A 25,567-nucleotide genomic window follows, 5' to 3' on the forward strand; every position below is an offset into this window, starting at 1 on the left:
CATCACAAGATTGAAGCCGGTTTTTCCATATCACAGGCTAGCACTGAAGTAACAAACCATTGTTTTGTCTTTGGAAAAAATCATACCCGTAGGTGAATGAGAGCCCAATGTAAATATTAATTTTGTTTACATGCTGGTACGAAGGTGTAAAAAAGCAATTCACAATAATTAACATTTTGAAACTAAGTGACATCAATGTTTGGACTGAAGTATTTAAAGCATTTCTTTAAAAGAGTAACTCAGCGGTAAAGTTTCCTTATAAAAATACAATTTTATGTCCTATGTGTATCAACACTTACATATCTGTTTAACTGCAAATATTAAGTATTACAGAAAGCTAAATACCCATTTAAATGGTTGTATATAGTAAAATAAAACGCAAAATTAAATACGGATGCCATGCTAGCAATATTTTTTAAATGCCATTTTCAAAGACAAGAATGTATGGTTCAGAACCTGACAAAAAAAGGTCAAATGATATTTACAAAGATCTCAGCATGATTTTAGCAAGGATTTTAAAAAGAGAAAAAAGGAGCAAAAATAGCAGTATTTTTAGAACAAAACTTGTGTCTGATCCCTGCAGTCATCTAAACTGAGCATGCAGGACCAGAAGCAAGGACAGCTGACAGGCTCTCACAGGAATACAGAAGCCACTTCTTGCCCGCACCCCAAAGCACTATTCTCAAGCAAGAACTTCTGTTGAATGGGAGGCAAATAACCGGGGTGCTCAGACTGCAGCTGAGCTGCCCAAACCAGACAGCCAGTCTGACAGCAACCCTGAGGTGCTGCTCCCCTTTCTATGACCCACAGATCCACTGTTCTTACACCAAAGGCAGGCAGCATATCTGGGATATGGTGGCACAACATGAAGCTGCCAGCCTCTTGGGCACCATGGGCGGGTGGGGGAAACCCCCTTCAAACCTGCCATGGGGTCCTGGGCTCTGCACAGAGATGTTTGATAGTGATACCAGAGCGATTATCTCAGGGGTTCTGCTATGCACTGGAGAGTGCCCAAGGACAAGATTTCTTCCTGACAGCAGCAGCACCCCTCCAGTGTGACTCCAGTCCCTCATAGTGTTTCTTATAGCAGCTTTGGGATAGGAGTAGTAGTACTGGGGTTTTGTTGGATTTGGGGATCTTTCCCCTCAAAATTTTCTGTTCCTTGCCCTTTTTCCTCTACCATTTTTGGTCTTATCTCAGCACCCAGTCCCACGGACACCTTTTCCAGCATCCCCAGTGCCTTCACCCCAGCCTCATCCTAACTGCCAGATTTTCAGAGAGGCCTTCTGTTTCCTGCTTCCATCTAAAAGTGCCATCCTACCCAAAGTAAAAAGTCTGGCATGCCAAGTTTCAGCCAAAACACTCCAACACTTAGATTACAATAAAAGGTGCTTAAAAGTGTAACTGGCTGGTACAGAACCTAATATTAAATACTCTTCTCTGAACCCTTAGTAACTTTTTTAACACATAAACTGAGCTTGTGAATTTTTGAAAGACTGTCAGGACACAAATGTCACCATTATATTTTGGTGAGGAATGGAATATGGATATTTAATCTCTATTTCTTACTTAAATATATCTGATACATTCTGCAAGAAAAAGGAGTATCTTCCTAAGAAATTACTTTTCTACAGTAATGTATGTCTTTAAAAGCATTTTAGTAGATGGAAGACAGTTCCAGCAAGGTGACATTGATGTGAGACAGTATTATGAACAGAAGGCTACAAAATTAGAGGCATTAGTTTTATCATATTGCACCAGAATCATTTAATTAAATACTTAAGCAAAGCAACATGAATTTGCTCATGAAACAAGCACACACACAAGCAAACATACAAATGTGTGCTGTTTTAATGTTACTACGTCAGATATAACCCTGGAGCACCTATCTACATTAGAATCTTAAAGCAGGTACAGAGTCCCACTGACAGTGGAGTTTTGGTTTAATATAATTGTTTCAGGAAAAGCTGTAACTGATTACTATGTCAATCCTACTTCCTCTCAACATAAGTCACCAAAGTCCTCCCATGCAATGAGAGCTAAAATCTGTCTCCTCTGAGATTTTATTTTCCCCAACTACATTTCAGTTCCCAGTCTCAGTGCTCCAGCAGTTAGCACTTTCTCACTCTTTTTTTTGTTGTTGACAGTGTTAATAGCAAATCCCGGAGCTTCTTTACAAAATGAACAAAAGTATCCATAACCAGTAATGTTTACTTTTTATAAATAAAACAGCCACCCATGAAAAGGACTTTAAAAAGCTTTACAGTGTGCATGTGTAGAATCACAGACTTAAAGCATGACACTAATTCTGTTTGGTCGCTGGGGTTTTTTTAATATCTCATTTCAAAATTCCTTTGAAGTCTGTTTTTGAGATGAATGACATAAAAACATCCAGCTGAAGCAATTAGGAAAGTCTCTTTTCACATCTAACTCCAGAGCTTTTTAACCTCAACGTTTGTCTCCCCATTGAGGAAAAAAAAACAACAGACAGGAAAAGGCAACCTTGAGAGAAATTAAGCTTAAACGTATGTTACAGTGACTTTCACATATTACCTGCGGCTGTTCTTCCTCTCTCTCTTCCACACAGACACATGCATGCACAAACGTAAACTAGACACCAACTCTCTCCTCAAGATTAAATGTTTGGAGAGATTACTTTACTGTAGGCCAATTTGCTATGGTCTGCAAAGCACTGTAACTGCAAGTTAAAAAAAGCATAGCCCTGTGAATTACAAATGTCAGATAAACACTAATTAATACTGTCCTACCAAGTGTCATTTCATTTTGCTCAGTAGGTAGCATTACCAATTCATAGATATCCTCTTCTGGCTTTGGTACATAAAATTGGATCTGGTTTTCAATCAGGAATTTAAGACGCAGGTAGTGAGCAGAGTAATCCAGTTGGTGTGTCTGCAAGAAATGGAGAACAGGTTTTAGAAGAGAAAAGCGATGGCTCACATCATCTATACTTAGAGAACAGCCTGACACTCACGAAGGAAAATACCCCACGCTGTCTTTCACAAAAGGCCCATGATTTCCTAACCTGAACAAGAACTTGAACCTCATCTTCTTTCCCAGGAATAAGTGTTCATTTAACCACTGTCCAGGGTGTCAAGGGCAATGCTGGTACTCTAAGCAGTCTCTTTGGTTCTGCTTATCTGGCAGTTCCACTCCCTCTCATGCTATTGCAGAAATAAGTAAACACTATTATTGCAGAAGACTCAGAACATACCTTTGTATACAAAGGGCATTTAAAATTGCAAGGAGGACAATAAATGCTCTGCTAACAGAGAATTATGTAACTGGAAAGTTTTTGGGTTTGTCTTTCTTAGCATCTTCGTAATTAACTAAGTATGATGTGGTAAATTTCAAGCAAGGTTAATATATATATATATAAATCTGTATGTCCTCTAAATTCAAAACAGCTTGGGATACACAGGCTTTGTAAGGCTAAAAGAAGCCAAGAGCTGCATCCTGGATTACATCCCAGTGGAAACAGGTCACATCATTTTAATGAATTAGTTATAATTAGCTGAGGATGCGGCATTTGGTCTGGGAGATGTTGATGACCTTTTCTCAGCACGATTAATAAGCTTGATTTAAGCAGAGGTTAATGCAGTGTGTAATCAAAACACATTAGAATTATGATAAACACAAAGGATGTCATTCAGAAGTTATTTTCAAAACTTCATAAACTGTTGACTAAAGCTGGTTAAAAGCCCCAAAGTGATTCACAAATACAGGAGGTAAATTCTCCTGTCAGTTCTTGAATTCTATTATTATAGGCTTTTATACCCCGGCCTTTTCATTTTATTTGAGCAAATTACCACAATTTCCTAGGTGGCACTTAAAAACAGTGGCTCATCTGAAAATTCATGCAAGAATGTCATTATTGCCTATTTATTGTGTTTTTTAAAGCCTTGATTATCCAGTTCAAGCCAAGAGGATGATACACCGGCAGTCAGGTGACTGACCACACAGCACAGATGATGAGTAATGTACACTGAGTGACCTGTAGAAAAGATCACACACTGACCTAGCAAACCCTTCAGCAAATACTCAGAGAACAGCGGACGGTTTTGAAAGGCTAGATTAGCCCATGAATAAAAAAGAGCTATGGATAAGAAGGAAAAAATAAGACAGATATATTGCTGCACTCTATGAAGCGCTATGTTCAAATATGTCCAAGTCAAAGACCAAATTACCCTTATATGAAATGCAGTATGTGAAATGGAATAACCTCCGTAATCTGGACAAATACCTAGTTAATTAAATAAAGAATTTGAAACCCATCAAGAGACAAAATAAGAAGAGCTGAATGTAGGAGATCCTTGCCCTCTCCCCTTTTTTTCACTTTTGATAAGCATTTTGTATGCTTTGGTCATTGTTCACTGTTTTAACTAGTTTCCTCTTTCACATGGGCATATGTACAAACACCCCAGAAATTAAAGGAAGCAGAACTGGCTTTAATGGTTCAGAAATTATACAGAGGAATCCTAGATGAGTTTCTGGCCACATTAGTTTACTATCCCTAGACACAAACTGAAGAGTGCCTTGCATACCAACTAAACAAGAACATACAGAGGAGGCATAAACCCATGGACTGCACCACACCCCATGTCTAGAGGGAGGTCTGTGACAAGTCTTTCTGAAAGTCCATGAAATTCTTGAGCCATTTACAGCAAAGCCAGTGGGGAAAATATGTATGTGGAAAAACCATGCCAGCAGAAAAAGGAGCCAGGCAACCTGGCAGCCTCCTCCTGCCATCATGGTGTATCTTCTCATGGTCTCCTGTGCTGAAGCTCTCATGTATGTGCTGCATGAAATGCAGCACCAATGGCCACACGGATCAGCCAGGTCTATGCTGACAAGCTACATGTCAGCTGAAGCCCAGAGGTGGGAGAGAGACCCCAGCCTCAGCCAGGTATGCGTGTCACTTCAAACAGTGACTCCAAAAGCCCTCCTCTTGCAGAGTAGACCCAAAGGGATGCTTTCCAGCCTGCCCCAGGCCAGCAGAAAATCACAACCTGTTGCAGAGGGACACTAATATGTTCAGTCTGGAGCCTCCAGCTACTAGGCGCAGACTAGGAGCTGTCTTAGCCACACTGGCAGGGCAGGGAGCCCTGCTCAGCTACCCCTGCTCAGCCACCTCAGGCTCCCAATGGGGTCAGGGAACCCCACGAGCAGGACTGGGGCACCCCATCACTGCCAGTTCAGAGGCAACCCCTGCCCTGGGGCAGGGGTAGGGTGTGCTCACACCAGCTTGCAACCTGCTCTGCAGGCTGAACCCTGATAGCATCTTAAAAGAGCAGCCTTCCCATAAGGGGTGGCTTGATCTGCTACCCCAGCAGTCAACAACAGGGCTTCTGCCTGCTTTGATATGAGCACTGCCTCAGCTGTGGAGGTGACCACAGACACCTCCATGTTCACGCCTGTCCTTGCAGGGAGATTTGCTTACCAGAAAATCATGTTTGCTGGCCATTTTACAGAGCAAGAGAAGCTAAACACAGGATGACCAATGCTGTACTGATGCCTTGAACTATGTCAGAGCACAGCATTGTCTGAAGAGGTCACTGGGTAAAGCTCACATGTATTTTAAGGCACTCATTTCTTCCAGGAAACACCATCAGCCGAGGCGGATGCCATTCATTCACTACACTGCAATTCAATCCAAGTCAGGCAATGAGAGTCATCACCATTAAAGCTGTGGTGGTGCAGCAGCTGAGCCACACCATTTAGTTAATTAACATTCGTATAGCTGCAGCAAGGCTTTGACTACCTCAAAATTTTACATTAGTTAAACTGTTTCAAATAGGGATATGATTTTCCAGTGAAGTGAAAGGAAAAAGGCCCTCTTAAAGTGAACATAGCCAGTTTGCCCTAAAAGCCATACCATTAACCCACTTTTTCTGTTGCTGGTCTAGCTACATCCAGATGTGGGAAGGTGGGAGCAGAAACAAGGCAGCTTTAATGATACTAATATCCTTTCGAGACCACCCAAAATACCTTTTAGCAGTCCAAATAAGCTTCTTAGTTTATTTATTTCTCTCCTAATAACTCTGTCTATGTCTGGACTAAATTAAGCAGCTAACCCAATTTAAAGCACAACCTGACAGCTCTTGAAGAAGAATTTATAGCCTGGGGTGTGATCCGATTCAACAGGCTCTGCGTGGTGTGGCGGGTCAGCACACAACCCAAACTACTAATCCATTTTATCTCCCTTCTAGTGAAGTGAGGGAAAAACATACTTTCAGCTTGGTGGGGGAGGCCTTCATTGGCACTGAAATGACAGCATCCTGGAAACATGCTAGCCATCCCACCATATTACTCCAGCTTCACACTTGTGTGTGTGGCCTGAACTTTTTCAGCAGGAAAGCACCAGCTCAAAATCAAAGTAAGCCCACAGAGCATCAGGCTTAAGTAACTTCTCAAGAGACTGTGAGCACAGGTCCAGAGACCAGGGGAAATCTGCTTCTTGCCCCTCGTGCAGGTCTGCTTGAAAAATGTGAATTGTGAGCTAGTGCTTTGTTCACTTCTGGTGTTTTATCTAGTTCAGTCAAAAGACTAAATGCCACATTGTCTTCTATGCTTGATTTTTGTTGTTATTCTCTCCATACTGGGTCTGCCTAAGCCTATATACAGTGTGTGTTTCTACGCAATTTTAAGACATAAAGTTATGTAAATGTTAGTAATCGTATGCACACGTTCACACTGATCAGTATTATCCATAGGAAGCAGTTTAATGCACATACACTGATTTTCCTACCTTCCAAGTGATGTTATTAGTTAAATCTTAGGAGAAATCTTTGAGAAATCACTTTAAAATATGCTTTAAACTCTCCTCCCACCAATGTTGAATCATAAGTGTCACAAAACAGCCTCCAAAATCTAACTCGCTGTATAACAAGTAGCAATGTTAGTATAAGAACACATTTTCTATAATGACTTGAGTGCACTTAATGTTCTCCAAAAGAAAAATCAAGCTCAGTTTAATAGCATATATAGATTTAACCACATGTACAAACATGAAGAGGGTTATATGAAATGTAATCTCGAAATGTTTACTGTACCAGAACTTGACTGGTTCTCAGATGGCAGATGGCAAACTGATGTAAAATGATGTGGATCAGATATTAAAGGGGAAAAAATAAGCTGAATTCAAGAGACAGAAGAAAGAGATTGATTATTAAATGCTACAGGAAAGAAGGCATCCATCAGTGTTTTCCAGACTGAAAATTTACAGAAAGGAAAGTAACAGATAGCTCTTTAAAAAAAACATGCACCCACCTCCCCTTTTCCTTATGCACCACTGCTCACAACAATGAAACACGCAGCGAGAGACCAGATTCTCAGCAGGCACCTACTGAAACCAGTGGAGCTACACCAATTTACTCCAGCCAAGGATCTGGCCCACTGAGTTAATCACTCTTACCCAAAGGAAAATATAAATCCTAAAATAAATCATTACTAATTATGTGTCATCCAGCTTCCCTATTATGTCTCTCTCCAAAAATGTCATCTTTTCCTGAATACAATGAAGAGCTTTCACAAGCTGCAGCACTCTTTAATGGTGCACCTTGCAGAGACACGAGCATGCTGTATAATTATTGGAAACAAATGCCTTTCTCTCACCTTCCCTCTGTTTTGAAGCACATGCAACATGTTCTGAAAGTCCTCAAAGTTAAGCTTTTAATAGCAATAAATGTTTTCTTTCCTTTTGCTGTTGTTGTTGTACAAAAGAGGACTCACTTTTTAAGAACAGCACATGACAGGAGTTGGGACTAGCTTGCAGTCAGCTGGTTAGCAGAAAACATATATTATGTAGCTGCCAGAACTGAAAGCTTGTATTTAATTTGTCGAACTTTCAACTTCTCTGCTGAGATATAACTCTTTTAATGGCCAAATGTCTCTGATACTTCATCTTGCAAAGAAATCCAGGTGGTTTTTCTCCCACCCCCCCAAACCACAGATAAAAGCTTTCCTCTCTCTTCCCTCCTGCCACCTACACCTACACAAGGTGAGTCTGATTCCGCAGTGCAGACGGCAAACACAAGCATCTTCTCCTACTCCTGGAGCGGCTGTTTTCTCCATGTATTCCTACCCCACGCCAGCCAGAGGGGAGGAAGCACAGCTTGGGGATAGGAAGGAGGAACAGCACCTGGAAACAGGACAACCTGGCACCTGGGAAAGGGTGAGATCACCCTTCCTGCCTGGCAGAGGAGGGAGTAGGCATGGGAGAGCTTGGCAGAGGCCAAGGGTGGTCAGGCAAGGACAGGGCAACTGCACTACCATGCTCTTGGGTGGCCAATGAAAGGAAGCGGGCTAAGGGCCAGGATGTTGGGGAGCAAAGGGTCCTGCACACAGCTTGGTCTCCAGTGGAGGGGAAGTGGGTGGATGGCAGCAAAGTCAGGGTGTAAAAGCACTGCCGAGGCTCGTGCACAGCAGCCAAAGTGGAAAAGGCAAAAACTAGTCTGCCTTCTTCTCCCTAAAACCATGCCAAGATTAGTCCAGCTGTAGGATCTTTTCTTGCGTGGTGCTAGCATGAAAATTTCAGTGTAATTCATGTTTTTCATCTAACGTACAACTGATTTTCCAACACAGTGCAGTCTCAGCACTGGCATATGAGAAGATCATCATGAGGTTCAACTGAAAGGGCTCAGGGTTGTAGACACTTCACATGGCTCCAGGGCATGCTCACAGCCTTTACCTTGCAAATCATTTCCAGCACATCTCGTGTGGTGTCCCCAGGACGGATGACTGTCAGAACAGGCTGGTTGTTTGGCAGGCAAAACCAGGACGGCGTGAAATACTCATGAACCCAAATATCACAGTCAGGATTGTGCTGGTGGACACTGCTCAGTGCCACTTCTTTTTCTCTCTAAACAGACAAAATCCATTATGACTCTACTAGCCAAATACAATCTCCTTTTTCATCAATAACAAGTGTAAGGAACATTATATGCTGTATCAAAAAAGCCCTCTTATGGAGAAGACATTTTATTCATAAACCTAGACTGAAGGCTTGTCTGGGCAGGAAATTTTGCAGCTTTACCTGAGCAGTATAAAGTGTGCCTTCCCATGCCACCCACACAGCTACTGTGGTTTAATGTGCTTTTCCTGGGATTTCACCCTATGGCTGTTGGGAACGAGGAATGCAACAAAAAATAATAGTGATAAAAAGAGATTTAAAATTAAAACTTCAATGCACTGTGTTTCTGGGTAAACCAATCCAAAGCCAACAAAACTGTTGTAGATGCTACAGTTCCTGTATCTATAAATGGCAAAATAGCAAATCTTTGTATTTCTTCTGAATTTACTGCCTTTTACACAGCCAAGGTGCATTCCAAGCTATAAATCCCCAGGAAGTGATGGAACTGCAGAATGTCTATTTGCTGCAAGTGGGCTCACGCAGCTAAACTCATATTCACTACATGAAAAATGTGCCTCTTAGCACTGTCTTAATGCTGTTTTATAGCTGACTTTTCTTTGGGAAAAGTGACAACAGTTGTAATTGTAGCTGCAAAAGCAGAAGTGCATGAGAAGAAAACAGAAAGCTTTACTTCATAGTTGTGCCAACCCTTGATTATGAAAACCCCATATGGCCACCACAAGGAGCCATTTTCCAGAACCAGTGAGTCCAGGTCCTCTAGCATTTCCCTTGCGTGCAGAGCTAACACCCCTCTGGGTCTGGCACCTCCAGCTGCGATGCCACACACAGTGAGCCCTTTTGAGCATGGGCAACCAGCTCAAACCTCACCAGAGTGGCTACAACCACTACAGCAGGTAAGGCTTGTAGGGTCCTCTCCTCTCCCAGAGGCTCTGCATCCCTTCTTGCATCCCAGAGTCAGTGCTGCATTTAGGCTGGCTGCAAATGGGGGTGAGGGAGACAGCTGGAGAGCTGGTGTTTTACCTTGCCATCTGGAACTGTATCGTCAAAGATGCCTTCAAGGGATTTCTTTACTGAATCAACTCCTTCACCAAACACCTGAGGAACAACAGAGCAACTCTGCTTTAAAACATGAAACCCGAACATTTGCACCGTCTGCAGCACAAGCTTAGGGAAGAACACGGTATCTAACATCTAGCATGAAAATCAAAACATAGAAAAGAAAAATATCAGCTTGTTAAAAGGGAAAGGGGGGTAAAGGATAAGCTGGTGATGGGGCACCATGCTGAAAGACTTGGAGGCCAGTTCTGCTTAGTGGTCTGTCACTGACTTACTTGGTGGAGCGGGACAAACTTTATCTCCTTTTGTGCTCAGTTTCTAAACTTATAATGTGAGGGAAATGAGCACTTCTCCACCTCTGCTAAGGCTGAGATATCAGAAAAAGGGCTCCACTTCTGGCTGGTTTTGTAATAAATCAGCTTCTAAAATGTCCTCAGCAAACATTCAAGTACTGTAAGTCAGCATAACCCTTCTCTAGTGAAATAAGAGTTGGTAACCCAGCACAAGCCAGAGCCAAAATCAATAGGACTCCATGCAGGAGGAACAACAGGATGGGAATATTTACAGGATCCACCCCAACTCAGCACAGGACTGCATCAGACAGGCCAAGAGACTTGTTACTGCAGCAGAGGTTATAATTAAAACTGAAGAAGTTTTATAGCTCCACATCAGGACAGCTTTCTGATCCAGTTGCTGAGTTTGGCTGTTAACTATTCTGTACCTAACATGAAGCAGGAGCTTTGCAGGATGGGAGAAGGACGCTGCTGTTTAGGGATTTACAGTTTACTGCCTCAAATTGGCAACACTTTGCATGCTACTACACACAAGCAGGGAAAATAGGTTCAGGCACTACATTTATACATTTTGCTACTTTCTCAAAACTTTACTTTTTCTTTGACTCTCTCCAGTATGACTTTTCCTTAACCTGGAATAAAATCCCTTCTGATGCCTGTCCTTATTGAGTGAGGATGACAGGGATGGGGAAGAGGAAGGAAGTGTGAAGAATGCATTTATCCCCACTGAAAGAAAAAAAGATTGAGTTCAGGGAAAAAGAAAACAGGTCCGAAGACACAGTGTGGGCGAGATCTTAGGTCAGGACAAGGGATTGAGCTTGATTTGGGGAAAGAAAGTACAAAGCAACAGGGATACCACAGAACCAGCGCAAAGAATTAGGAATGTGCTCACAGAGGCATCTGTTGCTTCCCTGCAAAACCCTGAGCTTTTGATCAGCCACTAAATATTAGGTGAACTTTTACTGTCTCACTAAAAACAAGCTGAACAATTTTGCAGCATTCATCCTCTGCTAAACAAAACAAACACCCACTGCTCCTCTAACAGAAGGAAGAAAAAAATCACAGGGCACAGAACAACGTGTGTCCCAGTCTTTCTCCCCTCAAAAAGTGAAAGAAGAGAAAGAAAATAAAAGCCTACATTTCCTGCAATTAGATGAGGTATGGCTCTCAAAAGCTGAAAGCTATAATTAGGGATGTTTGGAAAGAATAACAGGGAAGCATCTTCCCACCACACTGAAACACATTTTCTAGAGAAATATCTGGGCAAAACTGGGTGGAAACATTTCAGCTTTTGCTCTTTTTAAAATCTGAAGCAAAACACGGACTGTCCCAACTAAATGCAAAGCTTTTGGTCACTTTAGGAAGTTTTCCCCAGACTCCGCTACATGTATATGTTTGTATTCTACAAACTCATCATTTTAAAGAAACAAAAAAGTATGCACTTTTTTACTTTGCTTCCAAAGTTGTATCTGTTTTACACTATTGCTTTGTTGTTTCTGGGTTTAGGGAAAGTACCTGAGAAAAAGAAGAAGCAGCAGAAATGCAGCAACAGTAGAAATGCAACCAATTCAGCCAAAGAAGGTGTGAACACCAAACCTTTGATGGGAGGTGCTGTATACCTATCTGTAACTACGGTCACTGATTTTTGAAGAAGATGTGAAATGACTATATACTGTGAAAGATTAAACAAGCAAGGCTAAGGCTGGATATGTAATTGCTTGATGCAAGTGACTCTTTGCATAAGCTGCATTCTTCACGCTATCAAGTAAGCCTTGAAAAATCCAATATCACAGACTTCCACACACTTACCTGATTGATGCTTGGCCTCCCTTGCTTTTTCTTCGAGGTAGTATCCAGCCCCCAAAGAGAAGAAAACCTGCTTCTTCGTTTACTGGCAGATCTAGACATGGCCTGTGTCCTTCTCCTCACTCCAGACTCCCCTGTGCGAGCCGCCACCTGTCAATGCCACATGGTTTTAGAATCAAAGGTTGCAGCATCCCACTGCACCATGGCTTATATAACCTAACAAACAGTGGAATCTAGTTTGTTAAAAAAAAAGGCAAATACTATGGCAACAATGTGTACTCACAACAGGGACAATGGTGATGCTGCCAGGCTACTTCCTTCTCACTGCCATTTAGCTCACTTCCTCCAACTTCAAACGCCAAAAATTAAAACACACAGTACCAGCAGTCCATCCCCCATTTTCTGGCATTTAATCTGAGGTATTTTGAAGCATCACGAAACAAAGCCTCGGCACCAGTAAGGAGTTTGGGGTTTGGTTTTTGTTTTATTTTTCTTTTTCTTTCCTAACATATTTTCAAAGCTGGCCACATGAAACCTGAGACTTCCACATTTATCTGTTGCTTCTGAAAAGCTTGGTCTTTCTTTTTGCTCTTTCCTGTAGAAGCACTCTGAGCATCCAGGAACTGACTCATAACTGCTACAAGGCAAGATAAAGGCTTGCAAATAGGTCAAGGTATTTAAAACCTGCACTTCCTTAAAGATAGTAACATTTGAAGGCGTGAGCAAAGCACAGGAAGGAAAAAAGTGAGCTGAAATGACCCGTTTGATTAGAGCAATGTTAAATGCTTGGGTACTTGAAAAATGGCCTGTGGCAACCCCTTTGGAGGGAAAAGATATTTGCCTTTACTAAGACCAAATATTTGGGGAGTGTTTTCCAAGTGAGGAAGCTCTGGTAAAAATTAGTGAGACATTAGTCAGAGGTGAAGTGCTTAGGCCAAAGTTTAAGCAGATTTCTCATGTGGAGGTGGCCTCAGGAGAGCTAGCTCTCTCTTGCAAGAAAAGGAGCAGTAGGAGATGGCAGGTGTGAACGGGAGCGCAAGGCAAAGCTAGACAGGCAGACAGACAGATCGACCCACCCTCCCGACTTGGCTGTATGCTTCCTGGAACACCTTTGTACTGGATTCCCACAGCCGAAACTAGCAAAATGTGACTGTCGTTTGGCAGCCCCAGTGGGAACACCCAAATCTCTGAGTGATGCCCTAAGCTACGGAGCTGAGAAACTGGTTGTTTGGGTGCAGCAGACACAAAAGCCCATATAAAGACAAGATGAACAGAAGGCTGGCTTGTGTACCCAGAGAAACGGCACTGTGTGAGTAATGGTGATTCTCCTTAGGAACCATGGAGAAACCAAGCAAAAGGAGAACTTAAAACAGTACTGCAAGTGTCTCAATTTCCACAGCCTGGACTTGTGAGATGTTTCTTAGCTGAACCTGGGACATTTGTGCAGAGACAGCTGAGAGACTTTGCACAGCTTCTGACTAAGGTACTGGCAAACACCTTCGGGAGAGCTAGCGGTGCCACGCTTCACCATGCAGCACCAGCTCAAGTCTGAGACTCACTGCACCATCTCCACGCGACTGAGGGCAAAGGAGGACACGAGAGTTTGCTTAAAAAAGAAGAAAGCACGTGTCTTTTCCAACACAACATATTCAAAACATATTTTTTTTCACTTGGCTCTCAAGAGACACCAGCATGAAGAGGCAGACTGTTTTTCAAACTAATGCTCAGTGCTTTGCTAGATGCAAAAAAATAAGCATAAATGCAAATTACAGCCCGCCACTTAAAAAAAATACATAAATCCACCAGCAATTATCAGGATGATGAAGCTAATCTTTTCATATATGGAAGAATAAAACGCCCCTGTCTGAATTACAGCTCTTGATCCAATTGAAGGGTACAGCTGACATCCACAAGACAAGAAGTGAAACTCAGCTATTTCTGTGAAGTTCCAGGAGTCCAAGCTGAAACTACAGGAACTTGATTTAAATTTATTAAAAAACTACCACTTTGCCATACATTTCCCTGTTTTTTTTAAGAGCTGGGTAGTTATTTTAATTTAAACAACCATTTGAAGCATTATTTGTCATGCCATAAGTAGTAGAGAAGAATGGTTCCCCTCCCTTGTGGAGCATCAGGTGTTGATCACTGGAGACCAGATATTAGACTAATTGGTAAGTAGTTTTATCCATATGGTAGAAAACAAGCCATGCTCAGAAAGGTCTAAGCCAACACGTGCTGAGGGGCTCGGAAAGACGCACATTGACTTGACAGGACTTTTGGATCAAGCCCATGTACATGAACATTAGTGGATCAAGCCCATGTACATGAACATTAGAGATGAACCTGCCTTTGTAACAGGAAGATCTGTTTATAGAGAGCATGTTTAGAGTGCAGATTTAGAAATTCAAAACCACATGTTTAGGAGAAACATGGCTCTTCCACTTCCGTAAGGCCATGGATTGCAAGCATCTGCTTTTTAATCTATGCCCAGGGGACACACCCCTTTCAAGAAGTACAATATTTTGCACACTAAGGTAAGGGCTCACTGTCCAGGCACAGACTGCTGTTTGTCAATGTGATCTCTCCATTGGACACGTGAAGCAATTTGCAGGTTGGCAAATCCAACCCCTGGCCTCTGTTCAAACTTACCAGTGCATGAAACGATGAGACTGAAAAGATTCCAAGACGGCCCATTGCAACTTTCGTTGGACGGCTGGCAAAAGCAAGCAACCTTTTAGGGTTTGGGAGCTCCCCTCCTTGGAGACTAGCCAAGTAACAGCGGTACCGAAATAGGTCCATCTGGAACTGTTCAAGGTTTTGTTCCCAAACGAAGATCTGTGCACAGTGAAGATTGAGGAGCAAGACGCATGGGAAGAGAAGGGGAAACGAGGAAAAATAAGGTGGTAAATACCTTTACAAAATTCTGCTATTGCCAGTAACACACCTTTTTCATTAATGCACAAAAAAATTTTGATTCCCCTTTTTTCCCATTCTCCCTTAACCTCCCAAGCCCAAAAAGTATACAAAAAATTAAACAGTTTTCATTAGATGGAAAACAACTTTTTTATGTTCATATTAGAAGTCTTCTCCTGGGACAAGTGCTCCTTTGATACAATGCTAATTAATAGGATTCAAATTTCATTTTTGAATTCCAGGGTTCTTTTCTAAGCAGTATCTTATAAGGCTTCTTACACGAATCAAGGGTATCTGAGAAAGCAGAAGACCAAACACCATCAAATTCCACATACAGAGCACCCCAAATCAGCAGCTGCAGCAGCAATGTTGCTGTAAGCATCAGTGGAGCGCGCCATACTTGGAAAAGTGTGGATACACTGGGGATAATTAATCTTATCAGCGGAAGAGCGCTATAATCAGCCTCTGTAAGGATTTCTTTAAATAATTCAAATTGCCGACAGGAAACAGTTTCAAAGCATTTAGAAAAACTCAGTTACATAAAGACAGAGACTGCTCTGCCCTCTCACTGTGAGTGACAGCCTTTGAGCGGAGCTGTTTCAACAGAGGCAAGCATCTCTCCCCTCCCTTCCCCCTTCCCATGGGCTTCTAGGGCATACAAACTCTCTTTAGCTTGGCGCATTAAGGCCGCAGCCGCTCCCTATGGTTTGCATTACAGGCGTGCTTGGCAGCCGTGGTAAAAGAGCTACAAACTAATGAAGCAGGAGCCATATGCTAGTTTCCTAAAATAAGGTGCCACTGCGGCAGCAGGAGAGACATCTGCTCCAGGCTCTCTGCTTCTGAAACACAGCTACGTTGCCCACATGAAGTCAGAAGGAGTGGTCCTGAAGCTGCAACCATGAGGTCAAGGCAGGCCCCTGTAACAAGGGATAGCTTCTTCACCCCATCTGCCAGCCAAAGAACCAGTCTCTTCCATGCTTAGGACAACAGCAGCAGCAGTATGTGTCAGTCTATGATGAGCTCTTCTCTAAGGCATTCTGCTGCCATGGCCTGGCTGCCTCTTTGCTCCTCTGAAGCCCTCACTCAGCCTTCCAGTGGTTAGCCAAATCACTTGTGTGGAGCCAGGAGAAGACAGGCCATGCTGTACCTTAGCACACATCGTTTGGAGAAACAATGCAATTAGAGCAGCTGGCAGAGCTCTGCTGCCAACATACATCCCACCTGCTCTGGAGAGCTCTGTCAGCACACACACACAGCACAGGGATGCAGACAGAGGCAACACTAATCTGGAGAAGGCCTTAAATATTTGCTAAGGGCTTATTTCACATAAGCAAGTGAGATTACTTGATCCAGTATGGTCTTCTTCTTCTTGGAGTCTGTTACTGAAGACAGCTGCATTTCACCCATTTTCTTCATCTTCTCATCCATATCAATCTTCTGCTCCAGCTTTTTAATCTCTGTTTTCAGGAGCTTGACGGTGTCCTCTTTGTGATGCTGCCTTGCCACCGCGGTTGCACATGCTGAATGGATTGCCGTGATCCAGTTCTCCAGTTCAGTCTGGCTAGAGGTCTGAAGAGAGGAAAAGAGAGGGAAAGGATGTCAGGATCCTCTTTAAAATTGACTGGAGATTAACAAATGCAATTCCAAGGAGTTTCCTTTCCCTTTGATCTTAAGATTCGAAGCCTTAAATCCATTTACAAGAGAAGTAATAAAACCCCCATCATACTTAAGCAGGCCATTTTTAACTCAGCATTAGGCGTTCAGCACTCGGAATTACACCTATATCTGTGCTATGCAGCTGTACAGTGTTTCCCAGCAAGGTCTCAAGAATTACCTTCCTTGCACAATGCAATGCTGTCATAATTTGTAGCTCAATATGTAATGACGTTTTCTATACTCCCAGTTCCTTAAGGCAGGGAACATATTGTGCTCTTGACACGGAGAGCTTTTTTGGCATTCAACACTTAGTAATAAATTAATGGCATAAAACGTGACCATGATACCTATAAGTAGCTTTATTATGATGCATAGACAAACAAGATTTCCACTTCCGAGGGTCTCAAAGCACTCTGAAGACAACCCTGTTATCATTAAAAGAAAGCTCATCATAGTTTTTATGGCTCTAGTACTGGCCCTCCACATGCAGATGTGTGACAGTTCAGGAAAAGGCAACACTTCCCCTCCCTAGAAGTGTTCAAAGCCAGATTGGATGAGGCTTTGAGATACAAATATCCCTGCCAATGGCAAGGGGGTTGGAATTAGATAACCTTTAAAGTCCCTTCCAACCCAAACCATTCTGTGATTCCACAATTCTGTGATTCTATAAGATATCAGTCTGGGGCATGGGACACCAGCACATTTTTCTGGAAGAGCAGTATTCTAATTAGAGGCTTTTGACCTAGAAACAAAAGTATTTCAAAGTGTTCCTTTTTCAGACTTTCAAAATGAAAAGTAAATCTTATTACACTTCTTACTAGACTTCACTCGTTTTTACAATAGATTGTAAAACAAAATTTACAGCCAACTCACAGTTGCAGCAGACTTTGAGTGTCAGCCTGTAGCAGTAATCACACTGATATTTGGCTTGTGACTGAAAAAGTAGCAAAGTGCCAAACCACCTTGTTCTAATTAAACTTTCGGATGATACCTGATCTATTAATAGACAGCACCATATGACTTCTCCAGTTGCTAGCACAGATTAAGAAGGTCATCCTCACCGCTCTCCTGACGGTCACAACAGCAAAGGATATAGCTTACTGAAGCCAAGGAGAGACTCCCACAGATCGCCAACTGTGAAAGTCACGTATGCACAGGCTGGACTTTAAGCTTATGCTCCCAAAACTTCTGTGGTACTGAAGCAGGTGAAACACACATGTCCTAGAATGACATTGCTTTCCTTAGCTCAGGTTAGAAGTCCTAAACATAAGACAGGGTCTGCAGTGGAAAGGCCAATCTCTTACCAATTTTCTTGTCTTCAGTTGGCACTGTGCAAAGTATATTGCTTCAATTGGTCAGGCTCCCTGCCCAGCTAATAATATTAACAAGCTCTTATTCATAGACAGGGGCTTACAATGTCTTACAGCAACTGCTGAAGGTATGTTGAGCCCCCACCTTGCTGAGGAATTACTGCTGAAAACAGAAACTATTTGCAGAACAGGAGACACTTTGCCTAGAGTCAGGTGGTGAAACCTAGTCCCCAGTAGAGAGTAGCACTAGATTTATAATGAGATGGCATGTTTTGTTAATTCCTAGTAAAATCACACACACACACACAGAGAATATTAGGAATTGGAAGGGACCTGAAAGGATCATCTAGTCCAATCCCCCTGCTGGAGCAGGAACACCTAGATGCAAGATGTAACGCTTTTATCTTATTCAATTTTAGAATATTATCAATATACCATTAGACTTGGTTTTCTTTTTGGTTTCCTGGGGAGAGGAAAAAAGGTATCTGGAGTAGATTTCAGGGCTGAAGACTCTTTTGGTAAATGAGTAGGTAAGGGAATCACTCCACTTCTCCACAGAAAGGACCACATAAACAAGCTGCAAACACCTCATAGATAAGTACGTGGTGTCACAAGTTTCTCTGAGCTCCCAGAAAATACATGTGATGTGCAAGTAATGGATTCGTGTAGGCACGATAAGAACTGACTGAGCAAGAAATCATGGTGTAGGATGTATGTGATGTCTCTAGGTGCAATGCAGTGGGAAGGCTTGTTACAAGATAATCCAATATCTGTACTCATTACAATGCAACCCTATTTTTCTCCTTAAGTACACAGTCTCTATAGGAGAGGAATAATCTTCTGCAGGTCTGCGGTTTCTTCTCATCAAACCTCTACTACAGCACTGTGTTATATGTGCACGGATGTGTATGACATGAACAGTTAAGTAACACAACTGAGCAGACATACACATGCATCAGCTGCTCTGAGTGCAGTAGAGCAAGCCCTACAGCACAATCACTTGCACATTACTTCCACCAATGCAGCTGGTCTCCTTCCCTTCTCCCCAAACTCATCCCTTACTTCTCTTCTGCTTCACTAGCAATGCATGGGTTCTGTGGCTGAAGGGACACATCAACAAAAAATTTCTGCAAGACAATATAAATGATTTTTCATTTGAAAAGGCTCATTTTTGCTTTTCTCCACAAATTTATATGCAAATCAACCCACGGCATAATGACACAGAACTTTTAAAGAATAAGGCCCTATGTTGCCACAAAAGAAACACACTGAATGTGACCTTTTCAGTATTTAACATCCACTGGCATTAATTTTATGAGAATGAAGGCTTTCCCTTAGAAAACTGCATGGAAAAGATTTTACAGCTCATATCAGTAGGTATCAAGAGGAGGTGGTGCTCCACAATCTTTCAAGCACATGCTGAGACTACTTACCTCCTGGATGAAGCTCACCAGGTGGCAAAATACATGTACCCTGTCAAGGAAAGGCATAAAGTAGAAAAGGGCAGTCCAGTATTACACTATGAGCTGAGGAAAAATCAGACTGAGGTGGCAGAGTAGCTAGTCCACAAAAAAATAATTCTTTTTTTCAGTATGCAAATAGATACTCAGTCTCTTCAAGATGAAAGGCAGCACCACTTCCTTCCAGTCAGTAAGGCTTTTTTGTTTTGCACTGGTTTGAGAATCTAGTCCCATTCTAGTGGAATGCCAACCTAAAAATCACTCAAGGAAGCAGCAGTTACTAAAATACAGAAATCTTTTTCAGTGAAGCACATCAACTAATGTGTGGTCTTTGATATAAGTACCCTGTGAAATTCAGACATTTCTATTTTCTGATTAATAAAACTAAACATGCAGTCATGTTCAGTTTTCAGTCTCCTCTCTGGCAACAGAAAAATCTTGATTAAGGTCTGTATGAACAATGGGCAACTGGATTCTCCAGCACCACTGGGAGAGCACCTGAAGGCCCAACTACCCCTCGCACTTCAAACTCCTCCTGGTCTTGTAAACCCCTTGAGCCTCTCTGCATGGTCCCATCTTTGATACACTTCTTTTACGAGACACAGAGAGTGCTACAGCACATTAATGCACTACTGTATGTCCTGTATGGTAACTGGCCTGGTGTGTATGTTAGAAGCAACTGTCAAAACATGCAAAACTCCCAGTTTTCACAGGGATGTAAGAATATTTCTTACTTCTTACTTTGTTCCAACCATCTACGCAAAGAGGGTCTGGTCAGTCAATAAAATCAGCAGACCTGACAGTGATTCACATGTGGTAGTGGGTCTCTTGAGTGGCATTTACTGAATACATCATGTCCTTCCTCTAGCACTGCCAGAGGAAAATCCCAAACCTACTGGAGTCAGCAGGATTTTCCCATTGATTTCAACCACAGCTAAGATGTCCTCCTTGGTCAGAGACAGTAAAAAGGATCAACTTTGTCAAACCCTTGAACCGGACCAACCTGAAAGAGGAAAGCGTCCCCAAGGGAGTTACTGAGACAGAAGACAAAGTCCTTCTTGGGGTGTTCAGGCACCGCTTGCACTATGCTGTTTTCCACCCAGACAGCATGCTTTGGGATGCTGTTGTGGTCAATGCCGGATCTGCCATCAGTCTCATAAAAAAACAATGTGCATCCTAGAAGAGATGATTGTATATTAGCAAGCGATACATTTAAAACACCGACAGCCACCCTGCATCTCTTCAGCGCTGGTACTTGGGACTATAAATCATCCATAAAACTGTCACAGGGATGAGGGAGGATTTGCCGAGGCCGTTTAAGTTTTCAGCCCCACAGCAGAAAGCACCAGCACCAGCCCAGTTTTCAGCTGGACAAGGTCGTGGTTTCCACGCCATGAAGGCACACCATGAGCTGTACGGTACATGAAGCTGTGCCCCAGCAGGCCATTTTGTTCACTCTAGGCAGCCACAGGCATGAAAGTCATGGGTGGTAATATACAGCCCCAAATGAGAAACATCATTATAAGTCCGAAAATGGGGATCCTCCATGGCCATCCGGTCCCACTGAGGGGACCAAAGGAAGACACAGGCGTGACAGCATGTCTCCCATGGCAGTGCCGGACAGCTTTGAGCGGCCCTGCGGAGCAGAGAGGCCCCAGGCAAACCTCCATGGCCCTGCCTCAGCCTCCTGCTGCTGCTGCAGTTCCTGCAAGGCAAAGATCAAGCGATTTAATTACTGGATGCAGATGAGTAACTGGAAGAAAAATGGAATGAGTTTTGCTCGCTGACAGACTGACGTACAAAAACAACCCAGCAAACAAACAAAAGGCATAAACCAAAATCCGTATTCCATTTATTCCTTACTCCAGCTCTGACTCAGGGTGATGCAGCCAAAACCAAAACCCCATTATAACTGGGGGCAGCAAACAACCTGTTTGGTTTTACAGAATAGCCTTTACAGTTCTCGGGGTGGACGGGGGAGGTAGGTATAGCAAGTCTGCAGTTTCGGGGACTCAAAAAAAAGTTGTGTTATACTGAAACTGGCAGATAGTTTCTCTGTCTCTGGAACCAGCCCTCTCCGTGTAAAGGGATTCCCTGTTACCCAGCCTCTCAGAAAAGTATTTGCAGCCAAACAATAGCAGCTGTTAACTTCAAAGCCTCGCTTAAACACTAACATTATTAAGGCACAGCAATCCAAGGAGCAAACACTCCACTTGAGTCAAAGCACTTCAAAATAACATTGCCTCTGTGCTCTTCCTTCCCCTTTTTTCCTCCCAGATGGCCCTTTGTTTGCCTGCTCCTCACAGCAAGACCTTCCTGCCACAGGGCCTTCCTTTCAGGAGATTAGGGCTGCCTCTGCCCCCTCCTCTCTCCTCCTTCACTTTCCCAATCTCCCTAACCACTCCGAGGAAGAGCTGGCACCCAACTTTGCTGCTGGTTTTTAAACAGTGCTGCAAATTAAAACAACAAAAAAAAAGTTATCTAAAAAAAGCACTCTGTGGGGAGCACAGGGCTTTAAATAGTCTGAGCTTCTTGGTAATCCCACCTCCAGCAGGAAACATGGCTCTGCCTTCCCTGGTTCACAGAGGAGGCCGGTAGTGGTGGTGGAGAGCAAGGCCAATCCCAGAACCTTGCCAGTGTTGCTTCCCATTTTACTGCCAATGGAACCACATGAAGATTAATTAGAGGTCACTTTAGGAGGCCAGCTCCTGAGTTTCACTGCTCTGTTAATATTTATGTGCATTTATAAGCACTCAGACCCCAGACATGGCTGGAGCATGCTCCTAGCAGGAACGGCCGCGTGCTGAGGGCTGCCCACCACAAAATGGGTGATGCACTCAGAGCCAACATCTTCTCAGTCACAAGCCAACCTCGATGACCAAACTGCGGCTTCCTGTCCACACCATGAATGTGTTGCAACTCACTGAGTGTTTATACTTATGAAGCAGGTCTCGGAGGAGAGGCCAATGGCACTAAACACAAGAGTTACAAGAGGAATGCACACAAAGACAGAGCTCCTGTTTGAAGGCATGCCGCTGTCATCACTAGCAAACTCCCACTGTCATGTGCTTGCAGCTGCACACAGGTATTTTAGTTTGTCAGCAAGCCATAGATGCGCTTCTGAAAGGAAACACTCAGTGCTCAGAGAAGTCACCCTACATGGTGACAGCAGGACTCAAAGATGGGTATTCCATGACTCAAAGCAGGGTATAAACCCCATTTTAGTGCAGCAGTCACGTGTCTTGGACTACACGCGTTGCCATAATGTGAGTACATCAACAACCATCAAACAAAATTCCTGTCTGAAAAACATCAGGACAACTTCCTCATACTTGATGTTAATTATACTGAAGATCACAGCAGCTTTTGTTAAAGAGTCTAGGCTATTGGTTTCCTCATCTGCAGCAATACACAACCCACAGGACACCGCGGACACTCATCTGGATGACCCCTTGCACACTCGCTCTGTACCTTTCAGGGAAACCCAGTAGTGCTTCCATTTCCTGCGCGTGGCTGACTCCACTTTCTTGTTCTTTTTGTGCACCAGGAAGTTTTTCACTGCCAGAGCACCAGCTTTCCGCACCGTGCCCTGGGCAGCCGTCAGGAGGATGTCAGACTGCCCTGGGGAGCTGAGGGTGCCGCTGCTCTGCTCGTCGCTGAGGGCAGAGCCGGCCTCCTCCAGGTTCTCACTGTTGGTGGTGCTCATCTCCAGCTCCCGGCGGAAGTTCTCGTACACCCCCTGCCGAAGCCCATCGCCTGTCGAGCTGCTCCCACTGTCACTGCCGATGAAAGCCCGACTGGCCGTCGGGGAGTAACTTGAGTTGGTCGCATTGGAGCGTCTAGAAAGAAGGTCGGTGTCGGTGGCTGCTCCCTCGATCCCACTGTCGGTGAACTCGCTCCCCTCGCCTGCGTTGACATCCTAGTTGCAAGAGAGACACAGTGTAAGATGAAGAGCCTGGACAAGCCTGTCCTTCTGGAGATACCATCAGAACCCAAAACGCACAGGTGGCACCATGTTTCTCCACACCCCCATTTTGTCTGGCACTGGAAATCCCTCATCTCTTTTTGTTCAAAAGACAAACAACTGGAATTAAAGGTGGGGTAGGCAGAACTTCCATCACAGTTTAGCAAATACCAGTCACACAGGTACAATTTCAGGTGGTGCTTCTACAGCCTTAGCATTTTGGAATACAAGACACAGCATCATCTGTTTACATTAAGCTAACAGTGCTAAAGGTTTCGCAAAAGGAGAACATATGGGAGCAAAAACTGGCACTGTCAAGAAAAACAGCAATCAACCTACACATTTTGAAAGGAAAACATTGATATTGGACGCTCACACCTCCAGCTGAAGATGAATCTTACATATCCCAAAGATTATAATTTGCAAATTATATAACTAAAAAGGTACCCTTTTTTTCTTTTATTTTATGCTAAGAAGTTAATGTATTTGAGATTATTTCTGGTTTATGTCACTTCAACATCACAAACCCTAGCCATTTGCCATGTGATATCCCCTGCCAAATCCCACAGTGATAGACTGTCAAAATACCACAACAGAAGACCTTTCCTGGTCCCAAAGAATTTGCAGTTGAAGGATCAGAAGAGCCAAGAGTATGGCCGGCGTGAATAAGACAGGAAACATCACAACTGAATTCAGGTTTTGAAGGCATACTGGCTCAGCCTGCCCCCTGCAACAATGCTGGTGCTCACAGGAGGCTAACCTCTACCATCTCAGCACCCAGAGGCATCTGTGGCAGTTTTTGAAGGAGGAAAAATAAAGGCCAAGCCTTGTAAGTGGAGACAAATATCTTACATTAGATACTCAGGAGAAGAGGGAGCCAAGGAAGAAGATGCAAAGTGGTGAGAAACACGGCCAAAACAACAGGAATTTCAGCCTCCGCCTCTCCCGCAAGAGCAGCTGGTGCTCAATTTACAAGTTATTTTTAAAGAAAGAGAAGTCTCTGAGAAGAGGTGGCAGAATGCAGTGTTTATTTTGAGAGAAAACAAGCTTCTAGGTGTTGGTTCAAGCACCAGTTTTCTGTGCATTCAAGAGCACCTCTGCAGAAACCAAGAAATCCTCAACCTAGCTCTGTTTGAAACCTTCCTCCTGTAGAGCACAAGCTGGATGAGGAAACCTTAGGGGGAGGGGAGGGGTGTTGCTGAATTTGACTAACTTTTAAGGCATTTATTTGTAATGGATGGGCCCGTTCTGTATAAACGCTACCTCTCAGGGGGGACTTGAAGTTCAGCTGGAAGAATAAGTGCTTCCTTCCCTGCTCAATGAGCACAGTTATCCTAGTCAGTCTGGTTATTTAATGCAACACATTGTGATAGACAAGCTGCTCTGGACTGGCCAATATTCCTCTAGTCCCATTGCATGTGAATGAGCTGAGAAGGGCTTGCAGTAAGTGCAGTTATCTATCCGCACAGAGCAGTCTTCACAACCATATGATTTTCCCTGCCGTTTCAATATACGTGTATTTTGGAAACCAATTTTCTTCCCATTTCTTGCAGCCCTGCAAAGGAGTGATATCTTGAGAGGGGAACTGGTGCTGCTCAGAAACCTGTGTTTACAAAACACTGCTGCAAGTGAGTTTTTGTTCTCCATCAGGAAAAGCTGGATGGTGCACCTTCTGATGACAGCACTCCATCTGAGACCCTGTGTGTCAGGGAGCCAGGACTGGCATGGCCGCTTGATACTCACACGCTCGAGGCACTGCCTCTCTGCCAACATTGCCACATTGGCCTAAAACTGGAACACCAAAGAATTGAATCAGGTCCCCCATATTCCCCGGGATAATTATTCCCATAGAAGAATAAGGGTTTGCATTTGCCTTCTGGGCCCTCCTTCTTCTGTAACTTTTTTGAAGGGAAAAAGTGTGGCACTCATATGGCATAAATGAACCTGCATTCTGCAATGAACACTGCATAATGGTGGCACCAAAAATTATTTGAGCTTTAGAGCATTTTATTTTAGGTTAATTATTTAATAAACATTCAACCTGTCTCACAATTATTTTGCCCATGCTATACAAAAAGTACAGAGCGAATTTCAAATTTTTAGCTAACATAACTTTAAGGAAGCATGTCTCAGGCTTTAACTAGAATTAGTCTGTTTAAAAAATAAAGAGCTACTAAAACAGACCACCAACTTGAGGGATATAGGATTTGTAATTTTGA

General features: G+C 43.2%; 1 protein-coding gene across 4 annotated transcripts in view; it reads right to left on the bottom strand.

Moving 5' to 3' along the window:
* The window catches only part of TIAM1 (TIAM Rac1 associated GEF 1), a gene marked incomplete at its 5' end in the record, with an annotated part of 84,715 nt that overhangs the window by 45,307 nt on the left and 13,841 nt on the right, over positions 1 to 25,567 (bottom strand). For 3 of the 4 annotated variants that reach the window (XM_080613088.1, XM_080613086.1, XM_080613085.1), the window contains 8 exons: positions 2,806 to 2,910; positions 8,708 to 8,878; positions 9,911 to 9,985; positions 12,049 to 12,195; positions 14,695 to 14,880; positions 16,303 to 16,527; positions 20,388 to 20,560; positions 22,856 to 23,303. In XM_080613088.1, the coding sequence (XP_080469214.1) occupies positions 2,806 to 2,910; positions 8,708 to 8,878; positions 9,911 to 9,985; positions 12,049 to 12,195; positions 14,695 to 14,880; positions 16,303 to 16,527; positions 20,388 to 20,560; positions 22,856 to 23,303 (1,530 nt within the window). The remainder of the gene's footprint in view (positions 1 to 2,805; positions 2,911 to 8,707; positions 8,879 to 9,910; positions 9,986 to 12,048; positions 12,196 to 14,694; positions 14,881 to 16,302; positions 16,528 to 20,387; positions 20,561 to 22,855; positions 23,304 to 25,567) is intronic. The other variant, XM_080613087.1, reaches the window with a different exon arrangement.

This window comes from Psittacula echo (assembly GCF_963264785.1).
Source record: "Psittacula echo genome assembly, chromosome: 3".
Lineage (NCBI taxonomy): Eukaryota > Metazoa > Chordata > Aves > Psittaciformes > Psittacidae > Psittacula > Psittacula echo.